The 12,391-nt window shown below is 43.4% G+C and overlaps 1 protein-coding gene across 4 annotated transcripts in view; it reads left to right on the top strand.

Moving 5' to 3' along the window:
- KCTD1 (potassium channel tetramerization domain containing 1) overlaps positions 1-12,391 on the top strand; it is a 183,932-nt gene that overhangs the window by 156,650 nt on the left and 14,891 nt on the right. For all 4 annotated transcript variants that reach the window (XM_072829105.1, XM_072829102.1, XM_072829101.1 and 1 more), the window contains one exon: positions 5,142-5,286. In XM_072829105.1, coding sequence (XP_072685206.1) covers positions 5,142-5,286 — 145 coding nt within the window. The remainder of the gene's footprint in view (positions 1-5,141; positions 5,287-12,391) is intronic.

The raw sequence follows: 12,391 nt of genomic DNA, 5'->3' as shown, positions 1-12,391 counted from the left end.
ATAGGTAGAATAAATGAATAGCTGAATGACTGCACAATAAAGGGAAATTCTTAAGGACTCGAGTCACAGTAAGTCAAAGAAACCAGGTCCTATGAATGAATGAATGAATGAGTGAATGCACAAGAAAAAATAAATTCTTAGTAACTGATTCACAGCAAATTATCAGGCCCTACCCCTATCCTCTCTTTCATTTAAGACCATTCTTTTGGGACGCCTGGGTGGCTCAGCAGGTTAAAGGTCTGGCTTCAGCTCAGGTCATGATCCCAGGGTCCTGGGGTGGAGCCCTGTGACCAGACCTGCATCAGACTCTCTGCTCAGCCTGGCGTCTGCTTCTCCCTTTCCCTATGCTGTTCCCCTGCTTGTGCGCTCTCTCTCTCAAATAAATAAACATCTTTAAAAAAAATTTTTTTTAGAGATCTTTATTTATTATGAGAGACACAGAGAGAGAGAGAGGCAGAGACATAGAGGGACAAGCAGCCTCCCTGTGGGGAGCCCGAGGCAGGACTCAATCCCAGGACCCCGGGGATCATGACCTGAGCCAAAGGCAGACGCTCAACCACTGAGCCACCCAGGCATCCCAATAAATAAAATCTTAAAAAAAAAAAAAAAAAAAAAAAAACATTCTTTAATGCCAGGGAGAGGGGAGCCATGGTGGGGAACCAGACTTCCTTTCTACAAGAAGGAGCTTAGTTTCCTTGCAGACTTGATCCTGCATCATTTGTTCCATAAACAATAATCAACAGAATGTTAATATTAAAAAGCAAGAGCAAAACACTTCAGTATCTTTTAATGCGTATTTTTCGTGAGCCTTGATCATCTTACTAGTCAATGAAACAGTCACAGATAAAATGACAGGATGTTTGGGATTTCCTATAAAAATCCCGCTGCGGGAGAGAGAGGGAGCGGTGGAAGTAGAGGCGAAACAAGCTGGGCCAAGAGCTGAGGGCTTCTGGAGGCGGGTGGACACACTGGGGCGGCGGGGGCGCGGTGGGGGGTACTTCTTATATCATTTTCTTGGCTTTGGCGTTGAGTTTGAAATTGTCCAAAACAGAATGTTAAAAAAAAAAAATATCAGGGCAGCCCCGGGGGAGGGGGGAGGGGGCTCAGTGGTTTAGCGCCGCCTTCGGCCCAGGGCGTGACCCAGGAGACCCGGGGTCAAGTCCCGGTCAGGCTCCCTGCGCGGGGCCTGCTTCTCCCTCTGCCTGTGTCTCTGCTTCTCTCTCTCTCTCTGTGTCTCTCATGAATAAATAAATAAAATCTTAAAAAAAAAAAAAAAAAGATCGTGGAAGGAAGTGTTTCTCCGCACGCCTCCTGGTTCAATGTGTGTCTGAAAAACGCAGCGGCCCAAACGCCGAGGCGGCCACACAGGAGCGGGAGCCCCCGGGTCTTGGTCAGGTGGGAAGCAGGAATGTTCTCCAAGGTTGGTAAACTGTAATCAGCGCCACATAGTTTCCAGGCCGCAGAGCCTACAAATCACTGCGGCTTGATCTGTGAGTCCATTCATGTGTCCGCAAGAAATACGGCCTGTGTCGTCGGCCGCCCTGTCGGCGGGGCCAGACAATGCTCTCCCATCCGGGCCACGCTCCGCGCCCGCCCCGGCCGCCATTTTACGACCGTCGGCACCGCCCTGTCCTTCCGCTTGGTGCTCACAGCTCAGAACAGGCTTCCTTTTGAAGTCCGGAAAAAACCAACCAGCCGCGTGAGGCTGCCCCCTCCCGCTCCTAACGTTCGGTGTCTCCGAGACGGCGCTGCCTCCGGGTGGGGAGGCCTCGCACCTCAGACCGGAAGGGGCCCCGGCGCGGCCCACGGCTGGTGTCCGCTCCCGCTGGTCCGCCCGCCGCAGCCTCCCGGCCCGGCGTGAGCGGGCGGCGAAGGTTCCGGGGTCGCCGAAGGTTCCGGGCCAGGCCGCCCGCCGTCCCGCGCAGCCAAACCAACCGGGGCCTCTCACGTCCCTCCCTCTCTCCTCACCTCCCGCCCTCCTCGGGCCTGAGTGATTCCCCTGGAGACCCAGCCTCCTCCAGGCAGCCCTCCGGCCTGCGCTGGGCCTCCCTTCAGACTCCGTTCCGGCCCTTTGCTTTGCACCTCCCGTTTGGGCCGCGTGCCCCGCGAAGGTGCTTCTCACAGGAAGGCGGCCCAGTATCCTGCACCTGCTGGAGGAGGGGTGGCTGGCGGGTTGGTGTTTTCCATCCGAAAAGCCTTTTATTTTTATGTGTTTTTAAGATTTTATGTGTTTATGTATTTGACAGAGCGAGAGAGCAGAAGAGGGAGAGGGAGAAGCAGGCTCTGCTGAGCAGGGAGCCAGGTGCGGGGCTCCATCCCAGGACCGGGAGATCATGACCTGAGCCCAAGGCAGACGCTGAACCAACCGAGCCACCCAGGTGTCCCCTAAAGGCCTTCTAAATGGAGCATCTCTCCTGACCTCACTAAGGTCTGTAAGAAGATACTCCAGGGACGCCCGGGTGGCTCAGTGGCTGAGCATCTGCGTTTGGCTCAGGTCGTGATCCCGGAGTCCGGGGATCCAGACCCACCTTGGGCTCCCCTCAGGGAGCCTGCTTCTCCTTCTGCCTATGTCTCTGCCTCTCTCTGTGTGTCTCTCATGAATAAATAATTTTTTTTTTTTTTTTTTTTTTAAAGAAGAAGACACTTAAGCTCAGCTTTTGCATTTGGCCCCAGAATCCTATTCCTTATAGTGCCCCCAGTCTTCCGAGATACGCTTTCCTGGAAATCTGTGTTTGCTAGTTGGGGACGCCTTCTTTGGCTGTGCTCTTCTTGAGTGTGCCATGACCCCATTTGATTTTCTCATCAACCCCAAGAAGAAAGGGCAGTTTTATAAAAGAAACAGACATTTTGTCAGAGAAATGGAGACACAGAGAAGTCGATTGACCCTAGTGAAGGGCCGAGCCATACTCCCCACACCACTCAACCACTCCTTTACTCGTTGACTCCGTAGAGATTTACTAATCACTCATGCTGTGCCAGAGCACGCCCCAGTCTCGATTTTGAAAATGAGCATTTAAGAAAATAAGCATAGGATTTATTTAAGAATAAAATATTTACTTTTCATCTCTTGACTCAAGTGACTTGCAGTCACTGACACTAATAAATTACAGGCCACAAAAATAATCAATACACACGCTTGGATTTCATTGCAGAGAGCCCTTGCTAAACAAGTTAGAAAGAAAAACTCTAGACCGAAAGTTTTCCTTCAATAGTGGTCATTCTTTTCATTCCATTCTTTGTAGGGAGGCCCCTTTAAGATCAGACTGTGCACAGATCCCCCAGTGCTACTTAACTAGTTGGGCAAGTTACTCATCATTTTGAGCCTGTTTCTTCATCTTTAAAACGAAGATAATGGATCCTTTACATACATGAAGTGCTAAGCATAGTGCTTGCTATCTGGACAGCACTTAATAAACAGAACTCTCTTTTCTTCTCCTGTCAACCATAAATTTATCATGTTAACAATGAAGAGTAAAATGTCTTAGTAATGAGCAAACAAGTCTTGTTCTTTCCCAGCGTACACCAAACAGTCCTGGAAACACTAAATAAGTGACTAAGTGTATTTTAGTTTCACTGCCTCTTTCTGTAGCCTGTTTGATTGATATGTTAATGGAAATGAATGACAAGGTTGCATTCAGTGAAAGAGTGCTAGGATGGTTGGGAGCCCCACATCTTGGGTAAAATTGTGGAAGGAACAAATAGTGAATCACCCTCAATTCATGGAAAGTTGGACACAAACATCAGCTGAGAATAATATACTGAGTTTTAGAAATAGGACCTGACTGCAGTAAGTTGCTTTGTTCTTTGCACTTACTACCTTCGGGTGGGACATGAGTTTTCTAATTATCTTTTAAAAATTTTTATAAAACAAATTCCCAAGCTTTTCTTTTTTTGGGGGGGAGGGGGGGCGGAGGAGGAGCTGCTTCTCTATTTGTTGGGTTTTTTTTGTTGTTTTTTTTTTTTTTTTTGTATTTTAGGAGGGGTGAAATTATTGACTTACCATTACCTCTGCCACATTTCAACAGAAGATGAGAAAATTTATGATTTCAAAATTGCCTTCAATCAATAAAATGATGTTCCATATCAGAGATAGACTTTAGTAGGAGTCCCAAAGAAAGCCTTTCATAAAGAAATAGAGCCATTTGCCTGCCTACACTGTTAATAAAAAGTGCAGTGCACCTCTTGGTCAAGGAAGTGATTTCTAGTGTGTAAATTCTATTTTCTGATATAGGATATTTGTCATTAGTCAGCTGTCTACTCGTTTATGGTACAGATGTGACCACTTTCTATTAACTGAATAGATCCTAAAATATGTAGGTTCAACCATCCTTAAAAGGATAAATGATAACAAATGGATGCAGGATGCTTTAACTATAGTATACTGTTCAAATGTTAACTCTACAAATGGGAAAAACATATTGTGGATTCCTGTTTTTTAAAAAATTACCTGTAGCCACTCATGTTCCAGTACTAGGTCATATTTTTGGGGTGGTCAACATATTTATTTTTTAAAATGATGCCTGGCTGTTAGAAATGATTTTTGCTGAGAACTAAGAAACTAGACTGTATATTGTTAATGGAAAACATATTTTCCTAGACAAGTGATATTTTCAATGATTCTTTCTATAATTAAATGTAGATGTTAGCATATAGGCATTGCTTTATTTTTGGGAAGTTTGTGATTCATGGGTGGGGAAAGCTCAGAAAACAGATTTCTTAAAAATGAAATTGCTTTCTCTGTAGAATCTGTTTAAAAGACACTTTGGAGCAATAACATTTTTTAAAAAGTAGCAGAGAAGATGGTTTTAAGTAACACAGGGGAAAGACATGCTCTTCCATCACAGTGACAGCACTTAGCCATAATCACCATGTCAGGGACATTTTCTTTACAGGTAAGAGACAGTGAATAAAAGGATTTACTTGAGAAAGCCTGAGACTATTTTGAATTGTCTGGTCCTGAAATATTTATCAAGCAAGGACTAGTACTTCTCAGAGAACCATAACTACGTAACGGGTGATTTTTCCTAACTGCCATCTTTGAAACGGCTACCTTTGACAGTGACACAAAATGGTAGCTCCTAGTTTTAGCGGCCAAACAATTGATTCTAATTGTTTTCACTGTTCCCTCTTTTCTATCACAGAATCGGAAGACTTTTTGATGGTACAGAGCCCATTGTTTTGGACAGTCTCAAACAGCATTATTTCATTGACAGAGATGGACAGATGTTCAGATATATCTTGAATTTTCTACGAACATCAAAACTCCTCATTCCTGATGATTTCAAGGTGAGGGATTCACGTTAAATTACCAATAGCATAAAATGTGATTTGTTTTGATGTGCTCCCCCGTAAATATTTCAAGCTCTTACATTTTTAACATTTACCAACTCTAATGGCATCAGAGGTCTCTGACATGGTTATACTGTCTTCGTGAAATAGAGTATATGGTCATTAAAGTTTTATGTGACCAAAAGAGGACTGATTTTATTTAAAGACTGAATCATCATTTATTTTAACACACTGAAAATAAGTTGATTAAATTCAAAGCTTCTGCTAAGTCTTAGTAAGGTAGAAAATAAAAGGAAACCTCCTTAGCTTAAAGACTTATTCTCTCAGATGTTAAAGCATGCTTTATACTCAACAGTAAAATTTTAGATTGTTCTCTTTGAAGTGAGTAACAAGTGTTAGTCTCACACTGTGATCATAACTCTAGGCAGTGGAATCAGACAAGAAGAACAAACAGAAAGTGTTAATATTAGAAGGAAATATACAAAAATGTAATCTTTGCAGCTGTTAATATTCTCTAAATAGATTCTAAAGAATCAGCTAAGTACTGTTAGAACTAATGAAGAACTCATTAAGGCCTCTACATTCAGGATCAATATATATCAATCAATAGCTTTCCTACAAGTTAGCAAGAGCCAGTCATATGATATAATGGAAAGATATACCACTCACAACAACAACAAAATTTATAATACCTAGGAGCAAACCTAACAAGAAATGGGCAAAGTCTGATTTAAAAAACTGCACATCTTGGGACACCTGGGTGGCTCAGTGGTTGAGTGTCTGCCTTTGGCTCAGGGCCTGATCCCAGAGTCCTCTCTGTGTCTATGTCTCTGCCCTTCTCTCTGTCTCTCATAAATAAATTTTTAAAAAAAACTTAAAAAAATAAAAAACTGCAAATCTCTACATAAAGTATAAGAGAAGAGTTGTATAAATGAAGGGAAATTCTGTGTTATTGGATGGGAAGCCTCAATACTGTTAAGATGTCACCTGTCCCCAGATGATAATTCAGCACAAACCCATTTAAGTCATACATTTTTTTTTAAATGAAATTTGATCCATATATAAAGGTTACATAGAAGGAACAAAGCTTGGGACACCTGGGTGGCTTAGTGGTTGAGCGTCTACCTTTGGCTCAGGTAATGACCCTGGGGTCTTGGGATCTAGTACTACATTTGGGCTCCCTGCAGGGAGCCTGCTTCTCCTTCTGCCTATGTCTCTGCCTCTCTCTGTGTCTCTCATGAATAAATAAATAAAATCTTTAAAAAGAAGAAGAAACAAAGCTTAAGACTACCTAAATTTTTTAAAAAAGACTACCTAATAAATTATTATGGATGATAATAGTGGTGGTAATAGTAGGCTGTGGTGGATGCATCCTATAAGACATAAGAACTTACTATAGACCTAGAGTAATTCTTTTTTTTTTTTTTTTTAAGATTTTGTTTATGTATCTGAGTGAGAGAGCACAAGCAGGGAGAGCAGTAGGCAGAGGGAGAGGGGAGAAGCAGGCACCCTGCTGAGCAAGGAGCCCAAAGAGGGGCTGGATCCCAGGACCCCTGGGATCATGGGCTGAGCCGAAGGTAGATGCTTAACCGATTTAGCCACCCAGGCACCTAAGCTAGAGTAATTCAAAAGTGTGATCCCATCTGAGCTGAAATTGACAAATAGATCAGTGAAGGAGCATAGGGTCTGGAGACAGATGTGTGTATAAGGAATCTGATATATTATAAGGGTGGTATTTCAATCAGTGGGAAAACAAAGGAACAATCAGTAACTGGCACTGAGATAGCTGGCACAGAGACATTTGGAAAAAATGTAAAGCCAAAGCCCTATCTCCTATCATAAGTTCATAGATATTCCAGAAATGAACATAAAAATTAAAACTATACAAAATATCAGAAAAAAAATAAAGGAATTTCTGAAAGTATAATTTTGAGGCAGAGAGGGCCTACCTAAGGAAGACTAAATACCCAGACGTAGCCTTTAAAAGAAAAAAGTTGAATGAAAGACACCACATACAAATAAAAGACGAATGTTAGCCTACAGAAAATATTTGCAATAAAAGATTATCATTAATAGAGCTAATAAAATCTATAAGAAACATATAAACAACCCAATGGAAAACATTATGAGATAGAAACAAAAATCTCCCAAAGAAGAATATAGAAATTGCCAATAAACATTTGAAAAGATATTTAATCTCTGTAGAATCAAAGAAACAAAAATGGAGATACCCCTTTTTATCTATCAGACTGGCAAAAAGTAAGAAATTGGTAACATACAGTGTTGGGGATATACGTTGTGGTTGGGAATAAACATTTCTGGAGGGCAATTCAGCAGTTTTTAAATTTTCAATCGTACATACTCTTTGATCTAGCAATTCAGAGCCTCTTTATTTTCTAGAAATAGTTGCATAAATATGCAAAGATAAATGTACATGGGATGTTTATTGTGGTCATATTATTTGTAATAGCAAAACCTTGACACAACTAAAAAAAAAAATGTTCAGCAATGGCACATACTTACCAATAGCTCCATTAGCTAGCAGCTGGCGGGGTGGGTGGGGAATCACCATGATTTTATCATTCAGTGAAAATACTAAGTTGCAGAAGATGCATAGTCATTTTCATATTTATGTAAAAAATGTGTATGTGTGCATAAATACACAAAGATCTAGAAAATTAGATCCAAAATTAATAAGGATTCAGGGGGCCTGCGTTCATCCTCTCCTTCAGGATTTTGAGCAGTGGGGCACTTGTCAAGTATATACACTTGGTGAGAAAATGGGAAAGAAAGAGGCAGACCTGCAGCTCACATTGGACACTTCCTGGCAGCCCTGGAACCAGCCTGTGGTGGCGTGTGACCCCGTGGCTCCCCAGCTAGTGGCGATGACCAGGGGCCTCCCAGAGTGTACCTCTGACGGTGCTGAGGGTCATTCAGGCTCTAAAGACACATGAAGCTGGTTTGTGCAACATAGGCTCCTTATGGAAGTAAGCTACTTTATCAGTGGTGAGCTCTTCCAACTCAGGAAGGAAAACATATTGGGAATCTGTTTCTCAGATGGCACCTTCCTGGAGGGTTTGCAAGGGTAATTTTCAATGTGTTAAATTTTTTTTCTGTGCCAACTTTCCAACCTCTTTCCTGCCTTCCCCTCACACCATTTCACTCCCTGGCAAGCATCTTATGCAGAGTCCAAAGGGAGGTCTCCTACCTGCAGCCCTCAGTGTAAACCTGGGGACACACCTGTTCAGACATGGACAGAGAAGGCTGGCCAGTTTAGGCAACAGGCCTCACACCAGCTGCAGGCAGAGCAGAAGCTAGGAGGAAAGTCCAGACTGCTATTAGAAAGCAGGCACTAGTCCGTGTGGAGACAGGATGTGGGGCTGAGTTCTGCATTGGGCATAGGGAGTGAGAGAAGGGGGCAGGGGGCCTGCTGTAAATGGGCACAGACTTTAGCAGTGGCCCCAGCCGGTAATCAGCCCTGGCACCTGGGATGTCAGGTGTTCACCAGTCAGATCTGGACTTCTTCCCATGTCAGAGAGCGAGTAGAAAAAGAAGGGCTGAAAGTGTGATATGGCAACGGGTGGGGAGGCCAACATTTTCCTAATCGCTCACGTTTTCATAGAAGGAAGGCAGTGAAATTAGAAAGAGGGTGAAGGGAGGAAGTTTCACTTTTAGTTCTATTTTTAAGGGGATTGCATTTCCAAATGACTTCTCAGAATAGAATCTACGTGGAGAGTTCATTGGCTCCTCAAGCTGCCCAATCATGAGCTGGCCATGCCTACCTCCCCAACCCTACTACCACCATGGAACCTGCTCTCTGGCTTTGCATCCCATCTGTGTAAGAAATGTCAGAATCCAGCTCTGGGCAGGAACCTGGAAGTCATTCTGCACTTTGTCCTCTTCTTCACCTGCCACACACTATCCATCAGCGAGCTAGTCCATAGTACCTTCCAGATACTTCTTGAATCAATTCACTCTTCTCATCCCACCTCCCTATCCAAGGCTCAGCTCTCTGGATGACTTGGAGCAGCTTCATAATTGATTTACCTCTTCCACCCTTTCCCCCTCTCATCCACTCTCCATGTCGAAACCAGGGACACACTTTCTCATTAGATTTTTTATTTTGAGATCATGGGAGATGCTCAGGCAGTTGTAAGAAATAATAGATCCTATGTTACCCAATTCCGCCCAATAGTAACATCTTGCAAAATGATAGTACAACAGCACAACCAGGATATTGACCTTGATATAATCAAGGCACAGAACATTTCCATCATGGCAAGGATCCCTCCTGTTGCTCTTTAATAGATCTACCCTTCTGCCTTTTTCCCTCCTCCCATCTCCCAACCCATCCCTCACCAAGGAACACTTTTTGAAAAAAACTGACTTTTTTTTCAGTCATGACTTGCTTCTGCTTACAACTCTACAGAGGCTTCCCATTCATTGTTCACAGAGCAAAGCAGCACATCCTTGTCAGAGTCTATGCGGCCCAGAAGGCTCCACCCCCCCTGCTCCCCACCACTGGACTCTCCTCTGCACATATGCCCTACAGGGCTTTTCTTACTTCCACAAGCACACCGTCTTCTTGCCCTCTTCAAAGAGACCGATCTATTTAATGCTCTTTTCTTGGCCTTTATTTGTCGTTAGGGCTCATTGTATTCATTGTTGAGCCATCCCTGCCTAGTCCAGCTTAGGTTTGCCTGTACCCTGAGATTCTCCCCATGGTCACACACAGTACATTTGTAATTATTTGTCTCCATTGTGTAGCACTGTATACCCAACTGTTGGTTACACGTGCTTTCGGCAGCAGGTGTTGGAATACACCTTAAATTAATGGAGATTAATCCGTAGTACCTTCCAGATACTTCTTGGAAGTACATAATCTCCTTAAATTAATGGAGATTTGTTTTTCTTTTCTCACATTAGAAATCAGAGGTCCATGAATAGCTGAAGAGGGAAGCCTGTTACTGACAGGGGTATGTGCCCAGTGGTGTCTTCAAGGACCAGAACTCTCTCTCTGTCTGTTTGCTTTTCCATCTTTAGTGTTGACGTTTTGGCCTCGCACTTGTCCCCTCAAGGTCATAAAGTGCCTGCCACAGCCCCAGGCATCACCTCCTCATTCAAGGCAGAAAAAAAATAGGTGAAAGCCTTTTTAACTCACAAGATATTGTCCTTGTCAAAAAATTCCCCAGTAGACTTTCCCTTTAGAGGGCATTGGCTAGAAAGGGATATTTTTCTTTATTAGCCTCTATAGAAAAAATGAGCAAGGGATAGGGGCTGGGAATAGCTGTTGGGGAAGCTGGCCAGCAGTGACTGTGGCACTAGCTCAGCCCTGGCACATACTAAGCATGTGAATATTTATGGCATGAGTGAATGAATGCATGGATGGATACATAAATGAATGAAATAAGTCCCTCATTCAAACCAGATTCTGGTTCCTACCCCATACCCGGTCATATACTCGCTTACATTCAAACTGGAGATCTTATGTATATATCAGGACTCTCTACTTTGTAAGAGTCTCACAGGCAGGGACATTTTTATATTATTCTAAAGGACATTGTGTGCTGGGCACATAATAATTACTTAGTATTAATTACCTTAAATATGGCAGAAAAGGGTCAAAAGAGTCACAGGAAGCCAGAAGCTAAATGTAAGTAGGCAGGACACTAATTTATAGGATAAAAGGGCACATATAAAACGTGTGTATAATACCATCATCCTAAGAAACTTATGAGGGTAAAATATTAATTTGTAATCTCATGATTAAAAAAGATAATTCCTGGAAATACAAAACAACTGATGGGGAATTACAGTTAGTACATGATAACAGCCATTTGTTATGAGTTGCAGTATGTTCCAGAAATGGAGCTAGGTATTTCGAACATATTTAAATGTAGCAGGTGTTATTCTTTTTCTTCAAGAGCATCCAAGTTAGATGCTGAGAGATGGACTTCCTCACGGGAGTTAAGCTGTGGCTGATCCCGGAGGACAGTCCCCTGAGGCTTCACCCACTGGGCTAGGATGGGGATGGTTGCCTGAACCTTTCGAGCTCCCTGAGGATGCCAGAGCCCTGTAAGATGTGCTATCTATCAGTTCCAAGTGCAAAACATACCTGTTAATTGGCCAAGGATTTAGCTGTAGCCCACGCTTGGGGAAAAAGACAAAAAGCTTGTTAAATGAAACTCTCGTCTCTCAAGGCCCTGAGATGTTTCCCACAGAACCTCTGGGCGACAGGCTGTACATCCATGACAGAGTGTTCTGGAACCTAGAGGAGCAGCAGGAGGAGAGTGCAAGCCAAAGTGACCATTCAGCTCCCATGGCTGATGGTGGGATTGAAGCAGCTTGTGCCGACCACAAATATAGACGTGCACGCAGAGGAGCCCTCAGACTGCCCATCCCCGAACAACCCAAGTTGTGTTGTGTTCCTCATCCAAGTCGATTTCCTGACTTGGAAGAGGGGACATGGCATGAGGAGAGAATCTGCCTTAACTGGGTTTGCCAGGGAAAGAGTTCCTTGATTTCTGGCTTCCCTCTCCAGTTATTCAATGCAAGGTTGAGCCAATGTGTGCAACGTTGACGTCACAGTGTCCTACACCCCTTGAAATGCCATCTTGCAAATGTGCTGTCTGAGCTGGATACCCACTTAGCAACTTAGATAATTTCATATTTCACAACACCATTGAAGTGGCAGCTGCTTATGCCCTCCTCCCTCTGAAAGCCATCGGAATCTATTCTCTAATAAGTGATTGTAGAACTTCCCTGCGCTGTTATATTATGGAGATGACTGTCCTCCTTCCCTTCATTCTCCCCTCCTCCCAGTGACACTGACTTGTTCATCTTTGCTCTGTTTTCTGTGTTGTACAAGTGGTCACACACACACACACACACACACACACACACACACAGTTGTGATTCCCAGTACACCAAGAGTCCAGAACTTTGGTTCCCTTTTTCATGGGGAACCACAAAAAAGTTACATTTTTCTAGCCTTTTATTCTGAGCATCTTTGGTCAGTGTCCTCTGTTGCTAGCATCTTTTATAGTCTCTGATGACTACCCTTCCTAGATTTAGAAAAATTCACTAACACACAGCCCACAAC

Source organism: Canis lupus, chromosome 6 (genome assembly GCF_048164855.1).
Source record: "Canis lupus baileyi chromosome 6, mCanLup2.hap1, whole genome shotgun sequence".
In the NCBI taxonomy this organism is placed as follows: Eukaryota; Metazoa; Chordata; class Mammalia; order Carnivora; family Canidae; genus Canis; species Canis lupus.
Note: the sequence above shows the minus strand (reverse complement) of the source record. Positions and strands in the feature narration are given on the sequence as shown.